Source organism: Curcuma longa, chromosome 4 (assembly GCF_044706935.1).
Source record: "Curcuma longa cultivar G26 ecotype Majalengka, Jawa Barat chromosome 4, ITB_CL_G26_1.1, whole genome shotgun sequence".
Lineage (NCBI taxonomy): Eukaryota > Viridiplantae > Streptophyta > Magnoliopsida > Zingiberales > Zingiberaceae > Curcuma > Curcuma longa.
Genome location: NC_133864.1, coordinates 13,830,191 through 13,856,295, shown reverse-complemented (window position 1 = coordinate 13,856,295; position 26,105 = coordinate 13,830,191). Strand labels below are relative to the sequence as shown.

General features: G+C 39.6%; 6 protein-coding genes across 8 annotated transcripts in view; 2 read left to right on the top strand and 4 right to left on the bottom strand.

The window, feature by feature from the left end:
• Positions 1 to 245: 245 nt before the first annotated feature.
• LOC141827124 (putative UPF0496 protein 5) lies at positions 246 to 1,257 on the top strand. Its single transcript, XM_074714386.1, has 3 exons — positions 246 to 287; positions 377 to 636; positions 729 to 1,257. Exons 1-3 carry the CDS (start codon positions 246 to 248, stop codon positions 1,165 to 1,167), a joined length of 741 nt encoding a protein of 246 aa, XP_074570487.1. The 3' UTR covers positions 1,168 to 1,257.
• A 586-nt stretch (positions 1,258 to 1,843) lies between these two features.
• Positions 1,844 to 6,127, top strand: LOC141827584 (uncharacterized). 2 transcript variants are annotated; one of them, XM_074714874.1, is made up of 7 exons: positions 1,844 to 2,237; positions 4,078 to 4,198; positions 4,572 to 4,711; positions 4,930 to 4,989; positions 5,082 to 5,150; positions 5,260 to 5,368; positions 5,812 to 6,127. In XM_074714874.1, the coding sequence occupies exons 1-6, from the start codon at positions 2,043 to 2,045 to the stop codon at positions 5,329 to 5,331; spliced, it is 657 nt and encodes a 218-aa protein (XP_074570975.1). In that variant the 5' UTR covers positions 1,844 to 2,042; the 3' UTR covers positions 5,332 to 5,368; positions 5,812 to 6,127. The 2 variants fall into 2 exon arrangements, with proteins under 2 accessions (XP_074570975.1, XP_074570974.1); XM_074714873.1 differs by having other exon boundaries at positions 4,927 to 4,989.
• Positions 6,128 to 8,942: 2,815 nt separating this feature from the next.
• Positions 8,943 to 9,671, bottom strand: LOC141827585 (uncharacterized). The gene has a single exon (XM_074714875.1). It carries the CDS (start codon positions 9,529 to 9,531, stop codon positions 9,013 to 9,015), a length of 519 nt encoding a protein of 172 aa, XP_074570976.1. The 5' UTR covers positions 9,532 to 9,671; the 3' UTR covers positions 8,943 to 9,012.
• Positions 9,672 to 11,484: 1,813 nt separating this feature from the next.
• Positions 11,485 to 15,407, bottom strand: LOC141826667 (SKP1-like protein 1A). 2 transcript variants are annotated; one of them, XM_074713938.1, is made up of 3 exons: positions 14,998 to 15,407; positions 14,728 to 14,832; positions 11,485 to 11,918 (listed from the first exon to the last, which is right to left on the bottom strand). In XM_074713938.1, the coding sequence occupies exons 1-3, from the start codon at positions 15,313 to 15,315 to the stop codon at positions 11,745 to 11,747; spliced, it is 597 nt and encodes a 198-aa protein (XP_074570039.1). In that variant the 5' UTR covers positions 15,316 to 15,407; the 3' UTR covers positions 11,485 to 11,744. The 2 variants fall into 2 exon arrangements, with proteins under 2 accessions (XP_074570039.1, XP_074570040.1); XM_074713939.1 differs by lacking the exon at positions 14,728 to 14,832.
• A 1,946-nt stretch (positions 15,408 to 17,353) lies between these two features.
• LOC141826666 (scarecrow-like protein 15) lies at positions 17,354 to 19,348 on the bottom strand. Its single transcript, XM_074713937.1, has one exon. The coding sequence runs from the start codon at positions 19,226 to 19,228 to the stop codon at positions 17,603 to 17,605; it is 1,626 nt and encodes a 541-aa protein (XP_074570038.1). The 5' UTR covers positions 19,229 to 19,348; the 3' UTR covers positions 17,354 to 17,602.
• A 6,038-nt stretch (positions 19,349 to 25,386) lies between these two features.
• The window catches only part of LOC141827123 (uncharacterized), a 3,357-nt gene continuing 2,638 nt past the window's right edge, over positions 25,387 to 26,105 (bottom strand). The window contains exon 5 of the mRNA XM_074714385.1: positions 25,387 to 25,637. Coding sequence (XP_074570486.1) covers positions 25,387 to 25,637 — 251 coding nt within the window. The remainder of the gene's footprint in view (positions 25,638 to 26,105) is intronic.

Below are 26,105 nucleotides of genomic sequence, written 5' to 3'. Positions count from 1 at the left end.
GTTTTTGTAAATCTCGGTTTTTACCCTAAGAATAGGCTAAGAATACTCTTTAGTGCAATAGAATAAGGTTCTTTTTTATATTACACGGTATATCTTATCAAAAATTTTAATATTTAAATATATATCAATTTTCTATTAGTCAAATTATCAAAAAAATTTCTCTCTCCTCGTCCTTTCTCTCTCTACTGCTTCCTCCGAGGTAACTGTTGATACAACAACTGCATTTCGAAGACATTCCCTAGGTAATGCTTCTACAAAACAATGATTTTCAACAACTGCTCGAATCAGTCCTACACACTGATTTTCCAAACTTTTCCTCCGTTAGGGCAACCAAAATTTCAAAGTTCAGTTCAGACAACTTCTTGTGCTTCACCAGAGTCTCTCCTTACTCTTCGGCTCTGCCTCTGTTTCAACTCAGACCTCATCTCAAGATGGGCCCAGCATTAGGAGGCCTACCGTGTCACCTGTCCTCGCAGGCAATGCTGCGGCTAGCAGTTCCTCCGTCGGTGACGTCGACATCGCGGCCGAGCTGAACTCCTACGAGACGGCGTGCCTCATCGACCCGGAGCTCCGGATCTTCGACGCCGCGCTGCAGCAGCGCACGAGGTCCGCTTCCTGTCACTCGACATCTTGCGGGCCGCCGCCGCCAACCAACTGGAGATGAACCAGGAGGTAAACCAGTTCATCCTGAAATACCAAAAGAACGTCCAGGACTAGCTCGACTACAGCCTGCGGGCCCTCGACTTCTGCGCCATCCTCGAGAGCTGCCTCAAGAAAGCTAGCGACAGCCAGTCGATCGCCCACATCGCCCTCCAGCGTTTCACGGCGGATGATGCACAGGAAGCAAATCAAGCTTGCAAGCAGGAATACGCGAGGACTCCGGACGAATTGCGTCGATTTAAGGCGGCCGGCAACCCCTTCACCGAAGAGTTAATTCTTCCAGATATTGTTCCGAACACTTCATCGGCAGCAGGTAACGATGCCGCCATGCCGAACCCGATGGGCAAGCGGATTGGATTCGAAAGTCTATGGTTCCTTTACTGTGCACTGGTGTCGTATTCCGCCGCCGGTGGAGAGATTGAAGATGCAGATCAGATCCATGTTGGAGAACGCCGACATCGCGCTCGGAGACGAGGAAGCCGTAAGGTTTCTGACGAAGGGAATTAGGAACATTCCAGAAGCCCAAACCGATGTACTGCGGGAGATAATTCAGGCAGTTAAACCGGATTTATTCTTTGCTTTATTACTGTAATCTCAGTTTATGACAACATTCTGCTATTAATATCGTCTTTAATTGAAAAAGACTAAACGGAATTTGGTTGGTGCTGGAAATCCTCGAATCCTAGTATGGGGGATCAGGACCCTTCGATCCCACAGATGGACGGTGAAGATTCTTTTACTTTGGCGGGAAAACGGCGGTGGCAATGAATTGTCCCGCCCCCACATTCCCTGTTCGTGGCCGCGCGGTGCGTAGTAAAAAGCCTTAAATTGTGGCGAAAGGGGAAGTTAACAGCGTTGCATGCGTCGCGGGCCCTCCTCTGTTAACGGACGCTTTTGATCTGCCGTTACCGTTACGATCTTTTCTGCTATCTTCCATTATTGCCCTCGTTAAATGAATAAGGTCCTGCGATCGTGCTGGTCTTAACAAGGGTAGGTTAGTCTTTTACGCTGACGCTTTGTGGCGCGCTTCGGTTACTGTCAAGAGTCGTCGCCGTACGCTGCACATCGCGCTCGTGACTTGACTCCTCTAGTGGACACGTGCCACAGTCCGGTTGGTGATGTCCTGGACGCCGGGATTCAGAGCAGCTAAAGGATTACGATTAGGGAAGAACAGAGCAGCGAACAAACCCGGCGTAGGGGAAAAGGAAAACAGAGTACTCTGATCTCCTCCCGTCCGACGATTCCCCCAAATTTCCATTATTTTTCGATCGATCCGCCTCCGACAATGCATAATCTTGTGTGAAATTGTTTGATCCCCTGATTCCGCCAAATTTTTTTTGGTGGTAAATCTCGTTCAGTGGAGCTGTTGGGGCAGTGAAGCAATGCTGGCGACCATGGAGGGCAGGATGAGTGGTGGATGCCAGCATAATTTCGGGGAGATCAGTGAGGAGGAGCTGGCTGTGCTCCCCCGGCACACCAAGGTCATCGTCACCGGCAACAACCGGACCAAATCGGTTCTCGTCGGCCTCCAGGGGGTCGTCAAGAAGGCTGTGGGCCTTGGAGGTTGGCATTGGCTGGTAATTGGCTTCATTTATCTGAATTCTTGATGGAAAAGTGATATTTTTTGTGAGTTACCATGTGGTGTTGGGTTTTGAATTCTTTTAGTAGGAGAATTTATGTTAGATTTTGATTTAGTTTTCACAATGATGTCAGGATTTTGTTTTTCAGTTGAGTGGAAAATTTTAAGTAGAGAATGTGGTCACGATATCCGATTTTAGCTTTAATGTGGAAGGATAGTTCCATTGTTACTTTTGATTCAGGAAACATGAAGGTTTTTTGTGGTATTGCTCTTGGTGAAAATTTTCCATATTTCATCCTTGTGAGAAGCCAGATTCGTGAACTCTTTGTATGTTCCTAAGCATGTGTTTTCCTAATACTGATTTGAAAGAGCAATCCGGACAACCCTTGGGATTTAATTGGAAAGGCATTGGTTTATATCTGGGTGCCTTGCATTTATACAGTTCTACTGCTATAGATTTGTCATGTGTGGTAAATTTGTTCTTCTTGAAGTAACGTTGCAAGTGCCATTTGAGTTGAATTTATGGAGGAAGAACAAAATCTAAAACATTTTACCATCCCTACTATGCAAGGGTAAAATATCTGAATTGTTTTGCCTTTGTGTTTGTCTGTTTGGGCTTAGATTAGTGATCCGTTTGAAGATCTAAAACTTTATGTGTTATAAATTTATTTTCAGGGCATAAAATTTGTCATCTTTCTCCATGCATTTTATTCTTCTATGTTTCACCTTCAATTAATCAAATCACAAGTGGCAATTGTTCTGCATGACTTGAATCTTATGTTATGCCTTATGCCTTTTCAAAAAATTGCAAGGATTAGTTGGTTTTTTGTATGTCAGATTCTCTTCTGCTGCATCATGAACCTAGGGATAATGGATGCACAAAATTTGACTTATCTAGTATGATTTACACCAAAACATCAGAATCAAAAAATTTCTGTTGCCTCACATTATTCATTTTTTGTTTGGTTTGTCCAACTAACATTGTCAGTGTACTTGCTAGAATTTGATTAGTTGCCTAGCACTAATGTTAAATGTGGATGACTTATGTTTAGAGGTACAGAAAATGATCATTCCTTTGATATCCTTGTTCTTGATGGACATAATACAATGCTTAAGCTGATGGTGACATGATATCTGAACATGAAGATCTGATATGCTCCTTGTCGTAAACAAATTGAAAATTGCATGCAACATGCATCAAAAGGAGAGTGAGATTCCAAATCAATTGAAGCTTACAAGTATAAATGTTTCAATTGCCTCTGAAAAATACAATGATGATGATAATTACTGCAAGAATGTGAGCCAGACAAGCATTATGATTGTTTCATCAAGTTTACTTCAATTCTACTATACAGTAATTTTTCTGTCACTGAAAACCTCAGAGTTAATATCTTAATTTCTTTGTTTCTGCTGATTTAGTTCTATGAAAATTTTTAACAACATCATCTCTTTGACAATGGCACTTTTAACATTCTCTGGAACCAGCTTACTGGTCTTTTTGACAGGACCATGCAAACAGAAAGGCACTCTGTAACTCTTGATATTCTTGACTAGAGCTAGTTTGTTGCTTTTGCTATCTTTGTTGTTTTTGCCTGTAGCTAGTTGTTTTTTTTAGGGATGTATTTTTTTAGGGATATATTTCCTAGACTCTGTAGTAGGATCCAGGCTTCTGCTGTTGGGAGGAATTTTCTGTAACTGGTTCCTACTTTCATGTACTTTTACTGCTCGTTTACACTTCTACTCTGGTTAACTATGCTTCACTCCAATAACTTTTTTTTTAAAAAAAAAAACTTCTATATTCATGTAGTCCATATGAATTTAGTATCTTGAAAATCCAGGTTTTGACAAATGGGATTGAAGTGAAGTTGCAACGTAATGCACTTAGTGTGATTGAAGCCCCTACAGGCAATGAGGAAGACAATGAAGTTGAATGTAACAATACACACTGTCATGGATCAGGTATGGATGGGCATCAATTTGATCCAGTAAAAGTACTTGCTCAAGTTATTCTAGATTTCTTTTAGTTTTCTCCCTTTTCTTGCGTTCTCTTTCTTAGTATATTACTAGCCCGTGAAAAACTGTTTGTTCTACATATCATCGAGCTGTTTGAGTCTTTAAGTAGCTTATTATTATTTAGCATTCTCTGTTCTTCTCTCTTTTCTGTTCTTTCTTTCTCAGTGAAAACAATAGAATTTCCTTACACACACAACACCATAATGGGCTGGATGGAGTTTATTAGTATCAAACAAATTGTCATTTTTATTTAATATTCTCTTTTTGCATGTTTCATCATTTGCTCTTGATATTATGGTAACTAGTTTTTTTTTGTCAGCTTCTGGCTCTATACAATTACAAAAAACTCAAAGCTCAAGGAGCAGGCACCATAAAGGATCTTCTGATAAATCCTGGAGCAGATCTCACTCTTCTGATTCCCAGTCCAAGGGATCTGTTTCCTCATCCACGATTAGCACAGTATGATTTATACATAGCATCATTCATCATTTCAGCTGGTCTTGTAGAACGTAGTCTATCGCTTTGTTCTTGTGATTAATGCCAAATAAGTTGAATATTAAAGTGACTGTTAGGTCCCTCCATCTTGCTTTTCATTAGTTGTTCATTTCTTATGTAGAAAATAATTTTCGTTCTTTCTGATTCTGATGACAAAAGCTCAATATTTGTTTGTGTAGAAGGTTGACCTGAGCAAGTTAGAAACAACAGCACTGCAGAGATATTATCGATACTTTAACCTAGTAAGTTGTACTCTTCTCAACTGGAAAATTAGTTGCCTGTTTTGTCTAACATCATTTTCTTGAGTGTGGATTCACTTTATTGGATGAAACAGATGGATGATAATCCCAATCCCTCCAAAGAGCAGTTGATTGAAGTTGTTCAAAGGCATTTTGTTTCGCAGGTAGCCTTTCATTTTAATTTCTTTGTCCAAGTAAATGCATTATTTGCGCTTGACCAAAAGAACTTAACCCTATTACTGGAACCCCAATTGCTCATGATTTGTCCTGAAGCAATTGGATGAAGTGCAAGTAATTGCTGGGTTCATGCAAGCCGCAAAGAGACTAAAGACCGTCTGCAATTGAACGTGGGTGGCTTGTCATGGAAGCTAGCAGACTGGTGGTAAGGCCTTTGTATCTCTGTTCTTAGATTTGCATATCACGCGAATGCTGACCTTGGTCTATCAGGACCTAGTTATTTAATGGTTAATTTTTTATGTCGATTATCTTCATTTAGGAAACCAACTGCTACTTGGTTTAGTGATAAGTGTTCGATTCGGAGGTTTTTTTGATAATGTACAACGTTTGAATTCATATAGTCCTAACAGAGAACAATCTCACGTCTACCATATAACGAAGACCAAATTTTACTGAATAATAATAATAATAAACTCAATTAGACGTTGCTGATATATCAGTATTCCTGTTAGAAAATTTTCTATAGATATAAATTCCTGTTGAAACCTCTTATTATGGTTTGTCTTTGAGTGGTTCTGTCAGAATTTAATCAGTATTTTAGCATCATGGATTTTGATCTCTACTCTTGTTTCTGATGCACAACGACAGGTCTTCATTATGAATTATTCGTCGCTACTGGCTAGGCTTGAAACTATAACTGTACTGCAAGGAGCTTTGCCAAATGAATGCTTATATCAGTTGGAAATTCGTACTATTCCATTTGTAAGAAATGCCATGTAAGTTATGTGAATCACGAGTTTATATGGATCTCATTAAGCTAATTTAATGGGAGATGATGTTTTAACCTTATAGTTGAGTTACTGTGTGTTCCCAATGCTCTACAAATGACCAATGGTGACGATTGGATGTTTTGGGGTTAATTAAATTATATAGAAAGCTTTGACTTTTCTATTGTTTGTCTGAATTTTTGGTTATTCAAATTGGCGCCTATGTTTCGATGTCTTAGAACGTCATTAGCAATCACAATAATTTTACCCTTGCTTCAAGTTATCATGGATTATTTGATTTATCCCAAATTTGAATCATTTGTTTTTCTAAAAGAAAAAAAAAATTGCTAAACCTTTCTTTCTTTAAATTTATTGTTATCGTTGTTCTTCCAAATGCACTTTAGACATTGTGGATCACATTGTTAGTAAATTAGATCCATAAATTAGGAATATCTATATAGTCAAGATTTAAAAAAAAAAAACTTATTTCCATCTCAAATATTTTATATAATTTCTGATAATATTTTCAAAGGAAAAAATGTATTTGGCCCATGCGAGGCAATTTTAAAATTGCTTGACGAAAGCAGCTTGTTTCTCCCATTATAATTTTTTAATTCAAAATTCTCATCCCAAATGTAAACTAACCTGTGCACTCTACTTCTGTGAATTTTGAATCGAAACAGAGGGTGAACAGTCATGCACATAAAGGATGATTAAGCAATAGAGGTAAACAAGAGATGATCTTGGGAAATTAGTTTCTTCTATTTAGGAAATCGTTCGGTATTCTGATTTAACTCCTTTTAATAAGATCTTGGGTGTAAAGGTGCTTGAGATGAGTGTTATCATCTTTATGCAACAATGGAGATAAATAAGAGTATGTAATTAATAATTAGTCTTTTTTCCATCTAACGAGATATGATGTAGACCGTAAAGAATTTATCCATAATGTTCCTTTAATAAAATACCTAATTTGAAAATTATTATTAATTTTCTATCATCATACACTAAATTAATTTATAGAAATAATCCAACAATAAGATAAGCAGATAGGATATGAATTTTAATTTACTTCATCTTTCTTCATCGAACCATCATAGATCAATATTTTTTTTTCTTTTGTAGTTTGCAGAAATCATGCATAAGGTAATTCTAGAGAGACAAACAAAAAAACCACCTAAATCGAAGGGTCTATGCGCATGCACTACTGTGTAGCATCAATGGCGCGACGGTGACAACAGCAATGCGATGACGACAACAATGGAAATCATAATGTGGGGAGGTGGCAATGGTGAAGACAGCGACGACAACAGCAGCAATGCTGCATCGGCAATTAAGAGAGACGACAGTGGCAACGTGACGAGCAGCAACGGAGGAGCAATGGCAGCCGCAATGAAGACGACGATGGAAGCGGCGACGTGAGGAGCGAAAAGGTGGGATTGAAGGAGATTTAGGGTTAGGGTGGGAGAGGTTTAAAAACAGGGAGGAAGAGAAGGCACAGTCCTTTTGCAAAAATTTCCAATAGTTTTAAAATATTACAACTACACCACTATTTTTAGATATATATTTTCCATAGATATTACAGTCAGTTGCTTACTGATGTTACCTATCGGTGGGCAAAATCAATGAAGGCCATGAAGAAGATGCAAAATGCTGGGAAGAATTAAGTTACAATCCTGCAAAGAACAACCAACTTGCTCAAAAGAACAGTTTGAGGAAGGAAGAAATGCTTGAGCTATTCCAAAATGATTGAGTGACAAAAAGCAAGCGCACATCACTAACAAAAATAAGAATGTTTCAGTGCAGAGAAAATCAAAGAGTTCCTTCAAGAGCAAATCAAGGTATTCTTGATGTTTGCATATTTTATTTATTTTTGACTTCAATTCAGTAGTTGTTGCCTACGTTTATTGTCTTTTTCTTGTTTCTTTAATTAGGGTTTGTTCCTTAGCTTAGCTCCACACAAAAAATCTGCTTGAACATGGTGGAGATATTTTTATTGTTGGCATGCATTTGTAGCAAAATCAAAGAACCTAATTAAACTGTGTTTTCAGATCTTTTCTAGGTGAGGAAGGCAATTTAGTAAGCCGAATGTAGTGTAGAAAACTGGAGACTGTTTTACTCTCAACTGAATGATTATGCTGGAGAAGTTTAAGGGACTAGTTCGTGGATAGAGTGCCTTGTAGAAATCATATTCTTTTGTTTTAGCTAGATCCATATAGAAGTCAACTTTTTCTCATGCCTGCAGCCAATTATTATGATAGATTCATAGTTAAATTAAACATTTAAATTTGGCTTCTCCAGGGCCTCAACGAAACTTTTTTTATTTTGAGCACATCTTTTGAATTTGTCAGCCAGCTTTGCATAATGCCAAATTGTTCAATTCAGTTCCCTCCTGTTTTTGTCCACAGGTTTTCCTACTGTTGTATCGAGTTTTGCTTGAAGGCTAAAATGCAGAGTGGACTGAAATGGATGTACCACTTCTTTCCCATTTCAAATCTTACAAATTGGCCGATCTGTAATCTTTGGTAAATTATCCAATCAAGATTGACACAGCAGATGACTCATTTCAAAACTTTATTTAAAAAATTTAAAAGGATACATGTGGGCATTAGCATCATGATCCACCATGACACACAATTCACTCGAATATGTAAAAATTATATAAAAGAAAGGGATATATCCCAAAACTCCTACCCCTTTCTTTCTTGTATTGCTCATCTGCACTTCTCCCCTTGAACAAATTAATTAGGGCATGCAAAGCCAATTAAAAAAAAACATCTCCATTTACACATCAACTTATTTCTCTATTTGAGCGGTCTCCAGAATTATCATAAAAGAGTACGGTTCGAATTTTCTGAAATTTATTTCCTTAGGAAATAAGTTTCTCCCATCTAGAAGATCGTTCGATAGTACTGTGATTTATCTTCCTTCCCCATGTCTTAGGACGGGCAGTAGAGGAATAGGATGGGCCGTAGAGAGACGTCTAGGATGAGAGTTACCATCTTCTATCAAAAAAAATAATTATAATTATAATAATAAATAAACAAACAAAGAAAACAACCATTATTAATTTGCAATATTCATATCATGCATCACCAGCAGCGGCTTCCACGGCAACTCCTTTATTTTTCTGCCTGGTCAGAACAAAACTGGGCATCGGAAGGTTGCTGGGCGGCGGCGACAGCGAGTAAATACACTCCTCCTCCTCCGTTAAACGCTCTGCAGCTTCGTGCACCTCTTTCCTTTCAACCCGCGCCTGATCTTTTGCCTCACTCCCGCACTGAGAGCTGCTGCTTCCCTTTCTCTGATTCACGGGCTTCGCTTGCTTCTCCGTCGATCTCGTTGCCTTGGTTGGAAGAGGAAGAAGAGGGGGCTGAAACTGGAGAGAAGCAGGAGGAAGAGAGGCCCAATAACCCATCGGCTGCTGCTGCTGCTGCTGCAAATTATAATGCGATAATATAGGTCCAAAATATTGGTGATTAGGAAGGAGTTGATTCAAGGATGATGAGTTGAGAGACATGTGTCTGGACCTCATCGCAAACCCTCCTCCTCCCGAAGAATCAACAACTCTTCTTCGGGTTTGATCTACCATAATGTTCTCCATTTCAATAAACAAATCCAATACCTACGTACAGGTTAAATGAAAACCAAACTATTTACATACGATCATCGGCATGTTCCATGGCTGCTTCATTTATACAAGAGAAGCAGGAGGAGGATCGACGCTCTCACCATATACGATATCTTGTTCGTTTAGGTGACGACGGGATCGCGTCTACTTGGAATCCGGAGACAAAACGCATAGATCATGATAACGTGTGAGTGCGGGGGCGGCAGCCGACCTTTGGATGTGGTCCGTACGATGGCAGGCGATGCCGCCATCGGACGGTTGTCTGCGTTCTTCGGGTTGTTCCCGCGGGCCCCGCGGAAAGCGACTGAAACCCACTTCAGCTTTAATATTATTGCGTGTGGTGCGTTTATTATTGGACAAAGGCGTTTCATTTTGATTTCTAATCAAGAGATACCCTATCTCACTAACCATCCCTATATATTATATAACATAACTATTATCGTTCATTATTATTTTCTCCTACTACTCATCAATCAATTATGTTGAATATAATAAATCTATATTATAATAATTATGAAATTAATTACTATAATATTTGTAACAATTATGATTTAATTTTATAACGATTATAATTTAAATATTATTGAACATAATAAATTTGAGTTATAATAGCTATGATTTATAACTATTATAAAGTCAATGTCATTGAATAGAGCAAGTTAAATTGTAACAATTACAGTTTCATAGTTGTTATAATGTGAATGCATGTTAAATGAATAAGTCTTAGTTGTAGCAATTAAATGTTCATAGTTACTACTATATGATGTTAGATAAATAAAGATTTAGGATTTAGAGTTTAGGATTTAGGGGTTGAATATTTTTAAATAATTAAATGTATGTATTGTAATATGATGAGTTTTATAATTGTTATAATACGGACTTGTCTTGTTCTTATAATTGATGATAATTGATTCAGTATTTAATACCCATGATAGAAAAATTTAATACTGAACAATATACTTAGCATTTATATGGATTATTGATGGAGTGAGATGTCCTTTTAATTAAAAATAAAAAATATATATCACTTTGATTATTCCGATAAAAAATATATAGGACATCCTTTAAAATTATTGCCCTTTATTATAACTACTTGTGACAAATAAATATTGGCCAATATTTTATGTTTTCAATTATTTGTAAATAATCCCACTTGCCTTGGCTTAATCACAAGCTAGTTAATTTGTTTCCACAAAACAGAAACATTAAATCCCAATTTGTTATTGTTTTATGAACTATCTGGATTTATATTTAATATTTATTTGTAGTTCTTTACTTTGTTTAATTAGAAGAGAAAAAAAAAGATTTCATTTTGGTGGAAAAAGATTGATGCTGACATCAGAAAGGTGCTTGGCTGGTGGAGCACCGACCACTCTCGCGACATCAAAATCCACGGCACATGGTTTTCTTTGTTTCTTTCTTCCAAGTTGTGGTTTCAAGCGAAGCACCGGCACAATCAAAGAAAAATGGCTTCTTATTTGATCTTTTAAAATTGTTTTTTGATTATTATACATATCCAATGACTTCTCTTTTTGTTTTTTCAAAAAGAAAATATGTTAAAGAAATACCAAAGAAAAAAAATAAATGAAAAGGAAACATCAAATTCTTGACTTTGAGCTTATCTGCCAGCTCCTTCGAGAAATACAAATCACTGTCATTTGGACGGAGGTTAAACTTAAAGATCTATGCGCCCCTCATGTTGATTTTACTATACAGCTAGCTAATTTGTATCTTTCAACCTGCAACAAGTAAAATTATATCCCAAGATAAATTTATTTGTTTGTGCGACTTGGATAAGAGGAAGAAACCAGTTTGGAAGATTGCATGCCACTGTTCCCCTAACATGGAAAACCATGAGAATGGCTCTCATACGTATCGATTCTTTACGAATGCAAGTTGCAACATAGTCAAGAAGAAGCACGAGGAAACAAAGAACAAGAAACTAGTGGTTAACTACAGCAATTCGTTGATGCTTAAGAATACCGAAATGGAGGAAAATGTCCTAGATTTCTATATTTTTCTTTCATCCTCAAGCTTTCCGAGAAAAGCATTGCCTAATAATTTCACATATTCATCTCCAACCACAAACGGGAAGGTCACAAATTACTAACTACTGTCCAGCCATAAGAACTTGTTTCTCAAGCGCAAACATCAAATCAAACTCAGAATTTTTAGTGGTCTTTCCATCACTCAAAGGCCCACTGGTTCTCTCTGCGGATATCTTCTTCTTCTTCAGGTGTAAAGTCATTCTTTATATTGAAAGTCCTGCGAATTTCTTCTGGAGTTTTGCCCTTGATCATATTGGCAACAGTTTGGCAAGTCAGATCTAGCAACGGTTTGATGTCCAGGTAGTTTGCTGCCTGAAATCACAAAAAGGAATAATCAGAGAAGGATGGAATCCACATCAAACAGAAATTCATGTCAGCCTCCCAATGGATACAAGATAACGGATTCCACGAGTGGCCAGGCGGCACAAAGCATAACAAGTCGTAAGAAAATCCAACGGAAAAAAAAGGAAGAGAAGGTCTGGGTGGGTATAGAGATAAAATGAGACTGAGGTGAGAGAGAGAACAGAAAAACACAAACAAAAACCAATAGACTTTGGTTTGACACAGTTGATGCCTCTCTAGACAATCATATAATCCCGAGATTATTCAAATAACTACAGTCCCTGACAATCAACTAGATGCCTAGGTAAAACATATATTTTCAAATAGTCCAATTCAAACACAACTTCAGTATTCATCTTCAAATAACCAAGTTATTAATCTAGGTGGGATGATCATCCATAATGAATAGTTGCCATTGATCACAAAAGTAGGATGCAAGGATCATTCAGAAAATTGGCTGACTCCCTGGTGTTGCACCGAGATGAACAAAAAGCAAAACAAGATCAAGAGGGAATAGGATCTCTTTTAAAGGCCTCAACCATGAACAATTTTCCTTCGACTTAATGATAGCTAACTGATACTAAAGTAACTTATTCAAACTTAGCAGTGAATTAACAAGATCCCAATTTAAGACGACTAATTAAAATAAAATTCCACTTATTTTAAAACCCATAAAGTTTGAGACTTTCTAATCTGAAATTCCTAATTTGAATTTGCTTCATTCTACCCCACTAAAAACACTTCTCTATCAAGTGAATTCGCTGGAAATTCAAGATGAAACTTATGAATTTTCTAAAATAAGCAACAAATTTGACGTCAATTCAACACCAAACAACATTATATATAGGAATATTGTAAAACAAAAAACAAGTGTTGCATGGATTATTTGGAAAATTGGAATAATATTTTGCATCTTCCATTCTCTCACATTATAGTACACTACTAATGAACCCCTAATATTGCCCTAATCTCCCTTATTGCTTGTTAGTTTTGCTGCAATGATCCTGAACAACTAATTCAAAATTCTAATCTAGTAATCCAACCCGTGCAAATGGCGATGACGACGACACTACCAAGAAACCACCCTTATTGCAAGTTAGTTTTGCTGCAATCATCCTGCACAACTAATTCATAATTCTAATCTAGTAATCTTGTCATGCAAATGGTGATTGAAGACAACAACACTACCAAGAAACCACCATAAAATTACTCTCAATAAGATGATGCTCTAATGTATCATCTGAAACTATCATGCATTTATTGACACTGGTACATCAATTACACATCACCCACACCCATAACAAATTTCCCCTGTTAGAAACAATATATTGAAATCTTGCTTGCAATTAAATACAACCTCCTTCCTCCTTCAACCCAATAAAATGGGCACAAACAACACAACAAAGGAACACAAGAGTGATATAATGTGACTTGACCCGATCCTACATCCACAATCACGTCTAAGCATAGCTCTATTAGGTGTTCACGCAGTCAAGGTTTTCATCCTCCCTAGATTCCCATCTCAACATTGATGAGGCGAATAAAAAAAACATCACATATAGTTCTTTGAACTCAAAGATCCTCCACCTTCCAAACTCTTCCAGTCTCCATCTAAGCAAAATATAGAGACATTTGAAGAAGAAGAAAAAAACCTTGCTCAGTGCTCACAAGTAATAGAAGTTCGTATCATCTGATATCTTCTTTCAAATTAACTCAACCACAAAGCACTAAAGAAAACCTATAAGCCATCCAAATGAGATGATTTTTGTTACCGAAAATACTCCAACCTCTATATGATGCAGTATGTTATAACCACTTTAGGCACTATATTGAAATTGTTGACAAGAGACATTCTAATCCTACCTATTGCTTCCATCTTTCAATCGTCCTCGCTTTTTTTTTCATGGCTTGTCTCTTTTCTAAGTAAAATAACCCCACAAACTCTACTATGTCAACAAATTTAAACTCTTCAATCACCATAATAAGAAATTAGACACCCTTGCTAGGCATTATTCCGGCATTATTGGCAAGAGATGTTCTAATGCTACCTATTGCCTTCATCATTCAATCTTCCTTGCTTTTATTTCATGGCTTGTCTCTTTGCTAAGTAAAATAACCCCACAAACTCTATTATATCAACAAATTAAACCTCTTCGATCACCATAATAAGAAATTAGACCTCCTATCAAACTTTCAAATACAGAAAACTTTGATGTTTTATGAAGTATGTATTTTGCTTAGAAAAACTACGTGACTCCTGTGTTAACATTATAGTTACTATCCGGTTCTAGGATCCAACTGTTGGTATTGGCATTATTGAGAAACTGCCAAGTACACTGAGATAGGTTCTCTAATTTATCACCTTAAAAAACCCCAACATAGAGTAACATTTGATGCACTAAGGATGCAAAATTTATCTCATTGTAAAACCACTTAACAAAATCTTTGTATAAGATGAGAATCTCAATACACCAAATACCTTATGTGCAATCGAAAATAACTTACTCAAATACACACCTTTCGATTTATGCTTACATCTACATAGAGAAACAAAATTTCTATGATAACAATAGAGATACCTAGATAAGCCTCTCAAGTCTCAACACCAAGTATAACAAAGGTGTCACCTTTGCTAAACTTCTCAAAAAAAAAATTGAGAAATACAAGAAAAATCCCCTTGATCTTCTACAATCGATGTACATGTCCTAAAAGGCTGTGGCGGCAATGGCATAAAAACGAGGTGAAAAATTCATCGGACACCAATATTTAGATTGAAAACCTTGTAATAGAATTGTAGGGGGTATGGGGCCAAAGCGGAGTGGGAATGCCCAGGCGTGCTGCCCCGACTTGTGTGCAACCACACTGCCGAGTTCTGCTGCCCAATCTATAAGAACTCAACAACATTTCGGTAGAGATTCAGGATTTTTTTTTTCAACAATAACTAGTTCATGCAGAGAAAGAAACCGAAATTTATCCAACATGAAGAGGAATAAAAGAATATCCAATGGGAATTACCAATCCCTTTCAATGAGAAGGGAGAGAAACGAACCAGGATGAGATCGAAGAGAGTAGCCTGGTCGACCTTCACGAACTCCGCTTCCCAGGCCTTGAACCCTTCGTCCTCCACTCCCCCGGGGGCGCCATCCTGGCTGGAACTGCCGTAAGCGTCGACGCGCTTGTTGCAGTACTCAATCACCTTGGCGAGTATCAGAGAGGTGACATTGGGGAGAGGAATGTCGGTGTGGGCGCAGCCGTCCTCGATCATGTGGCGGATGGACTGCGACTGCATCGCCGCCGCCTCATCGACCTCGAACTCCTCCCCGTCCGAACTCAACAGGGTTACCTTCTTCTCGCCGTCCAACGCCATTGGACGCGCTGCAGATCGGCGCAGGGGTTTCGAGTGGGAGAGGGTTTCGATGGACGATGAAACCAAACAGGAGAGGAAAGCGGGACCCTGGGATGGGATAACGTTTGTTTCGAAGTCTCTGGAATTGCTTTATTATACGTCCAAGAATGGTTCAAAATATCACATTTAAAGTTTAATTAAATAATTATAATGGTTTGATGCCATCTGCATTGAATTTTATTCAAATAATCCATATGTTTAGATCATCTTTATATCAAGAAACTTTATCATAATCATTTAATAGATTGTACACAAATTTAATAAAAAACATGTCAGAGCATTAAATCCATTAATAAATTATATTTATAAAAAAACAGTGTAATTTATGACTGTTAAAATTAATTAAAGTATTCTCTTAACACGTACCTATCTCTCAAAATCAATTTAATGCTGATAAACTTTTAATATCTAATGATATCATCTTAATAGTCTTATAGTTAAACAAGATTTTAAATTAATTTTCTTTAAATATATGAACATTAACTAATAATTACAGAATAAGTATCACTAAGCTAAGTGTTGTTCTGATATCTAGTAAAACTTGATTGTTTAAGTTTTGTTTGGACAAAAATATTTAGAAATTTCTAAATAGGCCGACCGGCCTAGGCCGATCGTCCCAACCAATTTTCCATCTCTGCATCATCAATCCAGTCGGGGTTTTATCACCTTGTCAAAAACCCTCTCGTGCTTGCGCAAGACCACAGGCCCAAAATTCAATAAGATTATTGTAAATCATAATTCAGGATAATTCATATTAATTTAATTAACTTGCAAATTATAAGTCAGAATAATTTAACTATTTCTGAAAATTAATCTCTTTTAGAGCAATTCAATAACATCATTGTTTAATTCATCTAACTCAAGTTTTTGTCTTTTTTCACACATGGCCTGCTTAACTAATATTTAAGTAATTTAAATAATGTAAAGTGCTAATAAACTTAATTGGTAATTAAAGATTTTTTTGGGAAAGAATTATCAAGAGTTTAAAATAGAAAATTAAGAGTTTTTTTAAACAACTCACGATGACAATATAACCAACTGTTGCTTAATTAAAAGATAATCAAAAAATTAAGATTAGCGAAGACCCAAAAAAACCCTAAAAGACAACACAAAGCACTATCACATGATTAACAGTAAACCGACAAAGCAGCATTCGGGTGACCTACACCCACCGAATTCAATGTTTTGGGACAACTTAATCGATCACCGGGTGCGTTTGCTGCTCCAGACAAAACCATCTGAATGCGTGCCAAATCATAAATAGCTACAAGTAGATAAGTACAGTTTAGTACTCAGTTTGCGTCAATACCAAAACAAAAATCTCACTCTAATCACACAACCAAAGAGTTTTGCAGGTCTCTATAATTAACCTAATCTGTTATAATTTCCAGATATCTTTGGCTGTGATGTGCAGTCAATTTTGTCGAATAGTTACGTCGATGGATGTTCAGTGCAGTCGATTTTCTTTACTTCATCACTTGGATGATTCCCCCCCCCCCCCCCCCCCCCCCCCTAGTGTTTCAGTTGTCATGTCCTTATCATATGTGTTGACCAAACAATGATGGATCGAGTGGGGGCATACTTGATCTGGTGATTGGGTTTTGGCAGCTCTGATAATTTTGATGGAAGCACTGAATCAACAACTGCCTTCATTCCATCATCACATACAACATCCTTGGACAACTCTACTCAGGACTCATCTTGAATACAGGCATACACCTACCACTTAAACACTCGAGCGGTTCTCTCTCCTCTTCTATTCAATTACAACTACCATTTCCCTTCACCCAAAGTTTGGTGATCTGCATTCACTTGATGATAAATTTTCAACAACAAAGTCTATCCGTTAAAGGTTGCTGATATTATAATGGAAGTGTAGGAGACTGATGTTACGTAGCACAGTGTTTTTATTGTGCACTTCTTTTGTTGTGTCTCGGCATGCCAAAAGTCCAAGCCAAACACAAGAATCGAAATCGATGAGGTAGGTGAGCTTTATCTGTCTCTTAACACTGATGATAGATTAGTTATTAATTTTTTTTTCTCATTTTCAAGGAGATGAAAGGAGACAAGGAACTGGGTTACATAGGTGGTTCAGAAGGACACCTACTTGGCCTTCCCTGCGGTCTTTTTTTTTTCTGTAAGCCAAGTTAGATGTTAAAAATAAAATACGGGCACACGCAAATTAATACTATGGACAAACAAGGTGAGTTGCGCATCGCCAGCGGAAAAAAAAGGAGTACTGCCGATGTCAGCACCTCCAAGCTGACGTGGAGGAGAGCTCCCTCCCCCTCCAGCTCAGCACGAGGGTCTCGTCCCTCCTCCCCACGTGGTACCCGTCGACTGGGGCACGGCGCACAAGACACTCGGCCTGCGTCTCAGCGATCTCGCTGAAGGAAACTGGCGTCCAGCCGGCGCCAGCGAACACCTCTCGCCAAGGGCCCGGCCGCCAGGTCCACTCGCTCACCACGCTCGACACGCGTGGGCGGATGACTGCCTGGTCCACCCGCCGCAGCGTCTCCTCTCTCGCCCCCGTCGCCGCTGCCGCGGCCTCCACCGACTCCAGCACCGCCGCGAAGTGCTCCACCCCGACCGCCACCGTCCTCCGCAGCGACGGGGAGGGAAGAGTGCCGAGGCATCCCTCCGGGTCGACGAAGACTACCACCCGCGGGGACATACGCCGCACGAACCGGAGGAGAGAGGCGGAGGAATCAGTCGAGGCGCCGGTGCCAAAACCGAGCAGGCGGAAGATAGTGGGCGTGAGGACGACGGCGGTTGGCTCCCCGCTTCCGGCTAGGCGAACGCCGCTGAGGGCAAGCGTGCCCAGGCCTCCTACTCGGACGAAGCTGACTGAGAGGTTGATGTTGAGGCCTCGGGCGAAGTCTCGGAGGTTATCAGCTGCCAGAGTCGTCTCGCCGGATTCCTCCGAGACGACGGCAGTGATGCGAACAGCCGGCGGGGAGGAACGAGAGGTTCGACACCGAGCGGCGAGTTCCTGCGCGAAGGACGACCATTGTCCACCCAGGCCCAGGTCAAAGTCGACGATATGAATGGAGCGGGCGCCGCAGTCGAGCGCCTCGATGAGGATCTGCGTGGCCGTGAAGGTGGAGAAGTGTGAAACAGGGGAGAGGTCGGCGAAGGCCTTGTGTGCAGCTATATAGTGGACCAGCTCGGCGGCGGAGAGCGGGGGTTCAGCAGTGGAAGGGCGGAGCAAGGCGAGAAGCGCCTCCTTGAAGAGTAAGACGGCTCTCTGAAGTGAGGAGACGCCTGCGGAGGGCAGATTGTGATTGAGCCGCGACAATATCACGTGTGCCGTGGCGAAATCGTTCGTTTCCAGGCAATGGGCGGCGCTGATGAGGGAATCTAACTGGGAGCGATCGAAGCCTGGGGCGGGCGTTGGGGTCGCAGGATCAGCAGAGGCGAAGGGATCGAAGGAGAGGTCGAAAGGGGAGTCGAGGAAGTGAGCGCCGGTGTCATCGGGTAAAGGGGAAAGCTCGTATTTTTCAGGAAGGAACCAGGAGGCAGTGTCCCAGTCGTCGGAGGGGAGGTGCGGATGATGGGAATCGCCGCCACCGACGACGCCAGCGGCCCAGGGAAGGAAGGGCAAGTCTCCTGGAGCAGCGGCAGGGGCGGCCGTAGGTGCGGTTGCGGGGCTGGAGGTAAGATGGGGGTCGAGGACGGAGATGGGCTCGTAGAAGAGGGAAGGGGGGAAGGCGTGGTTGCTATTGTTGGAAACTGCGTTGGCGGAGGAGTCGATCAGGGGCTTGGAATTCAGAGCAAATTGTTGAAGATTAGGCGGCGGCGGCGGCTGCGGCTGCTGCTGCTGCTGATGCTGTTGACGCTGAGGGGAATCAGTGAGGGCCTTGGGATGCTTCATCACAGAGTTATACTAGGAGAGAAAGAAAGGGGAAGAAGAGGAGAAAATGTCTCTCAGTCCCTCTGTCTCCTCTGTGTCTGCCTATCTCTCGATTCCTTCTCGGAGTTTGGGAAAGAGGGGAGTGAGGAGCTTTTGGACGACGCCAATTGGGGGGATATAATAAGCAAATGGCATGTGGCGAGCACCATGCATTAATTCCATCAAACTAAAATGATGGATGGCCATGGAGTCATGGAAGATATATCATGGATGGGACATGGCGGACTCGACCGGTGCAGGCGGGGCAGAAAGAGGTTGCCTTGGCAGGAGGCTTCACGGCGAAGCCTCTTCTGCTTCCGTGAAACTTTGTATCGTCGGGCAAAAGCACAGGATCGGCCTGGGGATTTGCACGAAGCTCCCCCAGTGGTCCACGGTGGTTGTCCTGTCTTTCTTCCGTCTTTTGGATTTGGACGGCTCAGTGTGATTTTATGTGTGTGTGGTTGCATGAGCTTCTAGTGACTTTATTTTGAAACCTCAAAGCAAATTTTGACTTTTTGACTATGTTCGCACTTCGAAGACTCGTTGTGATTTGGTTTTAACCTCATGGAGAGTAATTAATTACAGGAATAAAGGAGGTCAACACCAAGCATGACAAAAGATGGGAAATTTATTGCAGTGGTACTGCTACAGTAGAGAGGGACGATGTTCCTGAAATGACTGTGGTACTGCTACAGTAGATCATGATCAGTCCTGGTTCATGTCTTCATTGTTACGAGACCGGCGGAAGAGTACAAGATATTTCATTATCTCCATGTTGAAGTATTGAATATCTCCACTCCTGTCAGTATTATTTTCTATATATTAAGGTTGTATGTTTTCTATATATATTTATATGACCAATAAACATGAATTACTTTTACGATATGTATTGTTTTGAGCAATTAGGTTTAAATAATATGTTCAAGAGATATGATAAACAAATTAAAATTTAATTTGTCACAGTCATTGGAAATTATTTGTTTAAAAAACATTCATTCCATTCTTCCAGGGCCCTATATGATTACACTAATTTGGGATATATTAAAACAATTTAATTAAGATCTTGCACTACAAAAAAATAACTAATCTGCAACGAAATCTGCAACGAATTTTAACAAAAAATTCGTCCCAAAAAATTTGGCGACGAAATTTGCAACGAAAAACAATTAGTCGCAACAAAATCGTCGCCAAAAATCTGCAACGAAAAATCCACATTTGTCGCCATTTTTTGCAACGAAAATAAAAATTCGTTGCCAAATTCGTCGCCAATTGGCAACGAATAAAGATTCGTCGCCAATTGGCGACGAAAATGTATTCGTTGCCAATTGGCAACGAATCCAAAATTCGTCGCCAATTGGCGACGAATTTTAGATTCGTTGCCAATTGGCAACGAATACATTTTCGTCGCCAATTGGCAACGAATACATTTTCGTCGCCAATTGGCGACGAATCTTTATTCGTTGCGAATTGGCAACGAATTTTGGATTTGTTGCCAATTGGCGACGAACAATGATTCGTTGCCAATTGGCGACGAATCTTTGATTCGTTGCCATTTGGCAACGAATTTTGGATTTCGTCGCCAATTGGCAACGAATTTGGCAACGAATCTTGAATTCGTTGCAAATTACGATAAATAGTAAACTTACGATATATTTGTGACGAACTGATATTCGTTGCTAATTTCGTCGCCAATTGGCGACGAATCCTAAATTCGTCGCAGATTTCGTTGCAAAAAAAAAAAATTCAATGCAATATTCATTTTGGTTATTATCCTGTATATACAAACAATATCAATCCAATCGGATCGATTCATAAATACATGTAACCTGTAACAAACAAGCATATCAAATCTAATACAAATAAAGCAATAACATCCATTCATTTCATCCAAATATCCATAACATACATAAATCCATAACAACCAAATATCCATAACATGCATAATATACAATCACATAACATCCAACAGTCACATCAGAATCCAACAAATATCTACAATAGACATGTACACATGTCTATAAGTCTGTCCGACCAAACAACCAACCAACCAACAGTCACATGCATCAAAATGCGAAAAATCCATACAAAGTCCTGATACTAAATAAACAAGTCTGAGCACCACCGTCGTCCTCACCCAGGAGTGGCTTTCCCTCCTCTCCTCCTCCTCCCCTCCGCTGCCCCCTTCCGTCTGCTTTCGCTCCATCCCTAATGTCGTCCCGTCCGAGCGCGCCCGCGGCGCCGACCTCGGATCCTTCATCCGCGCGGTGCTCGTCGATATGGGTCCCCCAGTGGCTGCGCTGCTCGCAGAGCTCGACCCACCTCCCGCCGTCCTCGTCGCCGACTCCATGCTCCCGTGGGCCCCTGCGATAGCGCGTCGGATGGATGTCCCCATCGCCGCCTTCTTCCCTCAGGCCGCCACCATTTTCCTTGCCTTGCAACAGCTCAAAGCCCTTTCGCCGCTGGAGATCGAGCGTTCCATTTCCGGTAAGTGCTGTTGATTTTTTGAACTGATCTAAATCCGATTACCCGGAAAGTAATCGGATCCTAACCCGTAACACATTTCTGCTAAGGGCATACGCAAAGGGGGTATTTCGAGAGGAGCAATGATATGCAGCATGAAAATATAGCATGAAATCAACATGACACACTGAATGTAGTGGGTCCCACATCCTGCAGTGGACCCACAACCATGCAGTTGAGTGTATCATATTGGTTTCATGTTGTATTTTTTCATGCTACATATCATTTCTCAATATAAAAAAACTATGAGCTATAGATCCACTTGTACCTATTGTAACTTTTTGATTATTTATTTTAAAAAAATCAATGAAGCAACGGTTAATTAAATCCACCGGTTTAATTTTTTGTTATTTGATTGAGAACATTACCAACCTTCGATTTTTGAAACGTTGGGCAATGTTCATTTTTTCCCTATATATATCGTATTTTCATCCATCTTTCATCATAAAAAAACCACTACGTACCAAAAATTTACAGAGTGATAGATAAAAATTCCAATTATTATGTTAAGGATTTGTTGAATTCTCCAAGTATCTACGAAAATTCAAGTGGAGAAAATTCTCGAGTTCGTCCTAATCTACTCAATATTTCAATTTTCATTTCCCACACAATACCCACATAATTTTCAACCTTTCTATACCCACCACCATATTATAATAATTTCCAAAGTTATCTAAGTTTTTCAAGTAGCGACCATTGAGCTCTGTTTTATACATGTCCCGTGGAATATTGACAGAGTAGCTAATATTTCATGTAAGCTCTATCTTATAGAATTAATCTGCTTCAATCACTAGGGATTCAATCAAATGAATTAAGGGTTAGTGTTGATGCAAGTAATAGTGATTAAGGGATAGAAACACCTCATAGTCTCTTATTCACAATTTCTTTCATATTCAACAGAAATAGGGCTTGACAATATTATTCTCGATCAAGCAACCGAGATGGGCAACGAATCGAATGGATATCATAGCAAGCGAACAATGTGGACAGTAGCAGATGATAAGTTCCTTGCAGTAACCTACACAATCATGAGCAAAGATTCCGTAATTGGTAATGCCCAGAAGAATGAGTCTTTTTGAAAATGGGTGGTCGCATACTACAATACCAATTCAGAAAAGGAAGTTAAAAAGAGAACTATGGATAAAGCAAAATCACATTAAGCTTTCGGTGAAAAAGATTGTGAATAGATATAATAGAATCTACAATAAATGGTACAATAATCGATCGATCGGATGGAATGACGAAGAATTGATGGTGCGGGCTCATGAAGAATACAAAAGTATTTTTAAATCTACTTTCTAATATGAACCTGTGTGGAAGATGGTGAAAGATAGTTCAATGTACACTCCTCAATCTTTAAGGTGACGGGTTGCAAAGAAAGCAAGGGCATTAGAATCATCAGGTGCACATACTATCTATTCTCCTCTTTCTCCCATTAAACTTTTCATTTGTTCTAATAAGTCTAAAGATTCTAACCAAAATAACGGAAAACATTCCTGAAGATACAACGAGCCATACAACATCAGATCTCAAGAAAGCATTATTCATGATGGTGGTGCACAATCAACTTAGAGTGGCTGAATTCGTGTAAAATTATTATGAGAGTATGCAAAGAAAAATGTCAATTAACAGAGAACATGTAAGTGGACACATTCAACTTGTCAGTGATTATTTCTCTGCTGAGCTGGTGTACACCGATGGCATGCTCTGACAATGATTCCGAATGAGAAAAGAGTTATTTTTGCGAATAGTCACTGATTTGGAAAATCATCCCAGTGGATATTTTAAATGGAGGTAAGATACAACAAGGAGAAAAGGCCTTCGTTGCTTTAAAAATGCACAGCGGCTATTCGTCAATTGGTTATGGAGGTTCTGCTGACCAATTGGACGAGTACCTGCAGATGGGTGAAACAACTGCTCTCGAATGCTTGTCAAACTTTTGTCAATGTGTGATGCAAATATATAGAGGTGAGCATTTAAGAAAACCCAATACAACTAACATCGCTAGTTTACTTGAAATGCATGAACGCAGGCACGGTTTTCCCTGGATGTTAGGAAGTTTTGATTGCATGCATTGGGCCTGGCAAAATTGTCCAGTTGCATGGAGGGCACAGTACACACGAGATGATAATGGTTACCCAACAATTGTGCTTGAGGCGGTCGCATCTGCCGATTTGTGGATATGATATGCCTTTTTTGGAGTTGTTGGGTTTTGTAATGATATTAATGTGCTTAATGAATTGCCTATTTTTCATGACGTCTTGAAAGGAAATGTACTGAAGGTTAATTTTATTATGAACAGTACACAATATACAAAAGGATATTACCTAACAGATGATATATATCTGGAATGAGCCACTTTTGTCAAGAGTTTTTCTTGCCCTCAGGATCTGAAAAGAATGAAATTTAAGGAAAGACAAGAAGCTGCAAGAAAAGATGTTGAGCGGGCATTTGGGGTGCTTCAAGCTCATTGGGCAATTATAGAGGTCCAGGGCGACATTGGTTCATGGATAAATGCAAAGAAATCATGTATACGTGCATTATTTTACACAATATGATTGTGGAAGACGAAGGTCATGCAATATCGAGTTGGGATCGCAAAGAACAAGATATTATCACGACAAATCAGGGTTCAACCACCGAATTTGCTGCATACATTCAAAGAAATTTCGAGTTATGTGATATTCAAGTGCATCATCAGCTTCGTCATGATTTGGTTGAACATATCTGGGAAACATGTCGCCGTGATGAGTGAAGAACTAATTTATCATCTATAAAATATTTAGTTACTTCAATTTTATGAAATATTTGTATTTGTGTGTTGTACTATTTCTTTTAAACTTTATGCATTCTATATTATATTATTTCTAGTTAAATAAAATAATATTATTAAATTAATTTTATTTAATATTAAATTAAAAATTAGAAATTATAAATAAGTTTATTTAAATATAAATTAATAAAATAATAAAGGGACTTATAATATTTAGTTATGATATTTAAGTATGATATTTGAAAGTGAGATAATGGGAATAGGTGGGACCCATAAATATTTGGTTTGTGGGATATTTGATTGTGAAAGTTGGGATATTTGAGGAAGGAGATATTTGGTTGATGATGTGGACGTGGGGACCACAAATACTTGGATGAAATATCCCCATGCATTGTGGATGCCCTTATATATTCAAATATGGTATGCATGTGTTACATAAAATTTTATTCTGAAAGGTTTTCTTGATCTATGAGTAGTTAAATTGAAAAATTACAATTAATTACGACAGAGAAAAATATTATCTCCAGTGGCGGATGTATTGAGGGCCGGGGGGGGGGGGGGGGGGGGGGGCAGCCCCCCCCGGCCCACATACGGTTAGTAGTTTTTTTTTTTTTTTTGCCGTTGCCGATTAGGGACGAAAAAAAAAACCTAATCCCTCGCTCGCCCGTCCGCCGAAGACCGAAACCTTTTCCTTCTTCCTCTGCGCCCGCCGACCGGCTCCTTCTTCCTCTGCGCCCGCCGCCCGCCGGCCGCGTTCTTCCTCCTCTTTTGCATTGCCGCCGCCGCATCTTCCTTCTTCCTTCTCCTCTGCACCGCATCTACCCTTCTCAACCTCTCCGCTGCATCTTCAATTCCTTCCCTCCTCCTGTGCGACCGCCGCCGCCGAATCTTCCTCCTCCTCCTCTGCGCCGCATCTCCCCTCTGTGACCGCCGCCGCCCGCCGTATCTTCCTTCCTGCTCTTCTGCGACTACCGCCGCCGCATCTACTTTGCAGAGGTCGATCATGTGGTTTGTGTCGGCGCCGCTGTTGGAGGTAAGATTGCCACACGCCCACACCATAGTTTGAGGTTTCTGCGATCCAGTTGTCAATAGATGTTGCTTTGTACGATTTTGATGAAAGATGAATTAGAAAAAGTTTGCCTTGGCATAACCTTACTCGAATAGATAGATTTTGATGAATATGTTGACTGCTTAGTGAATTGGTGATTTAAAATAGGATCTTCTTCTTAGCCCAAGTCTAGTTAAGACCTTTGTTCAGAATAGCAAAAATCAATCCCCTTTGTTGTTTTAGTTTACTCTGTGGTTTCTTTGTGGCAGACAGTAGTTCTGCATCTTCAATTTCTCTTCGGGAAAAATAAAGAGTTCATGTAGAATTGGATCACCAGGAATATAGTGTTGCATAGACTCAAAAAGGCAAGATATATAGTTGGGAGACACATCTTGAAGAGGAGGGCGAATTGGTAGAATTTGGAAGTGGTTGTTTTTATATTTGGGAATTGGTTCTCTTCATACATACTTAACTTTAATGTCTGAAATTGATTCTTTTACATACATACACATATAATA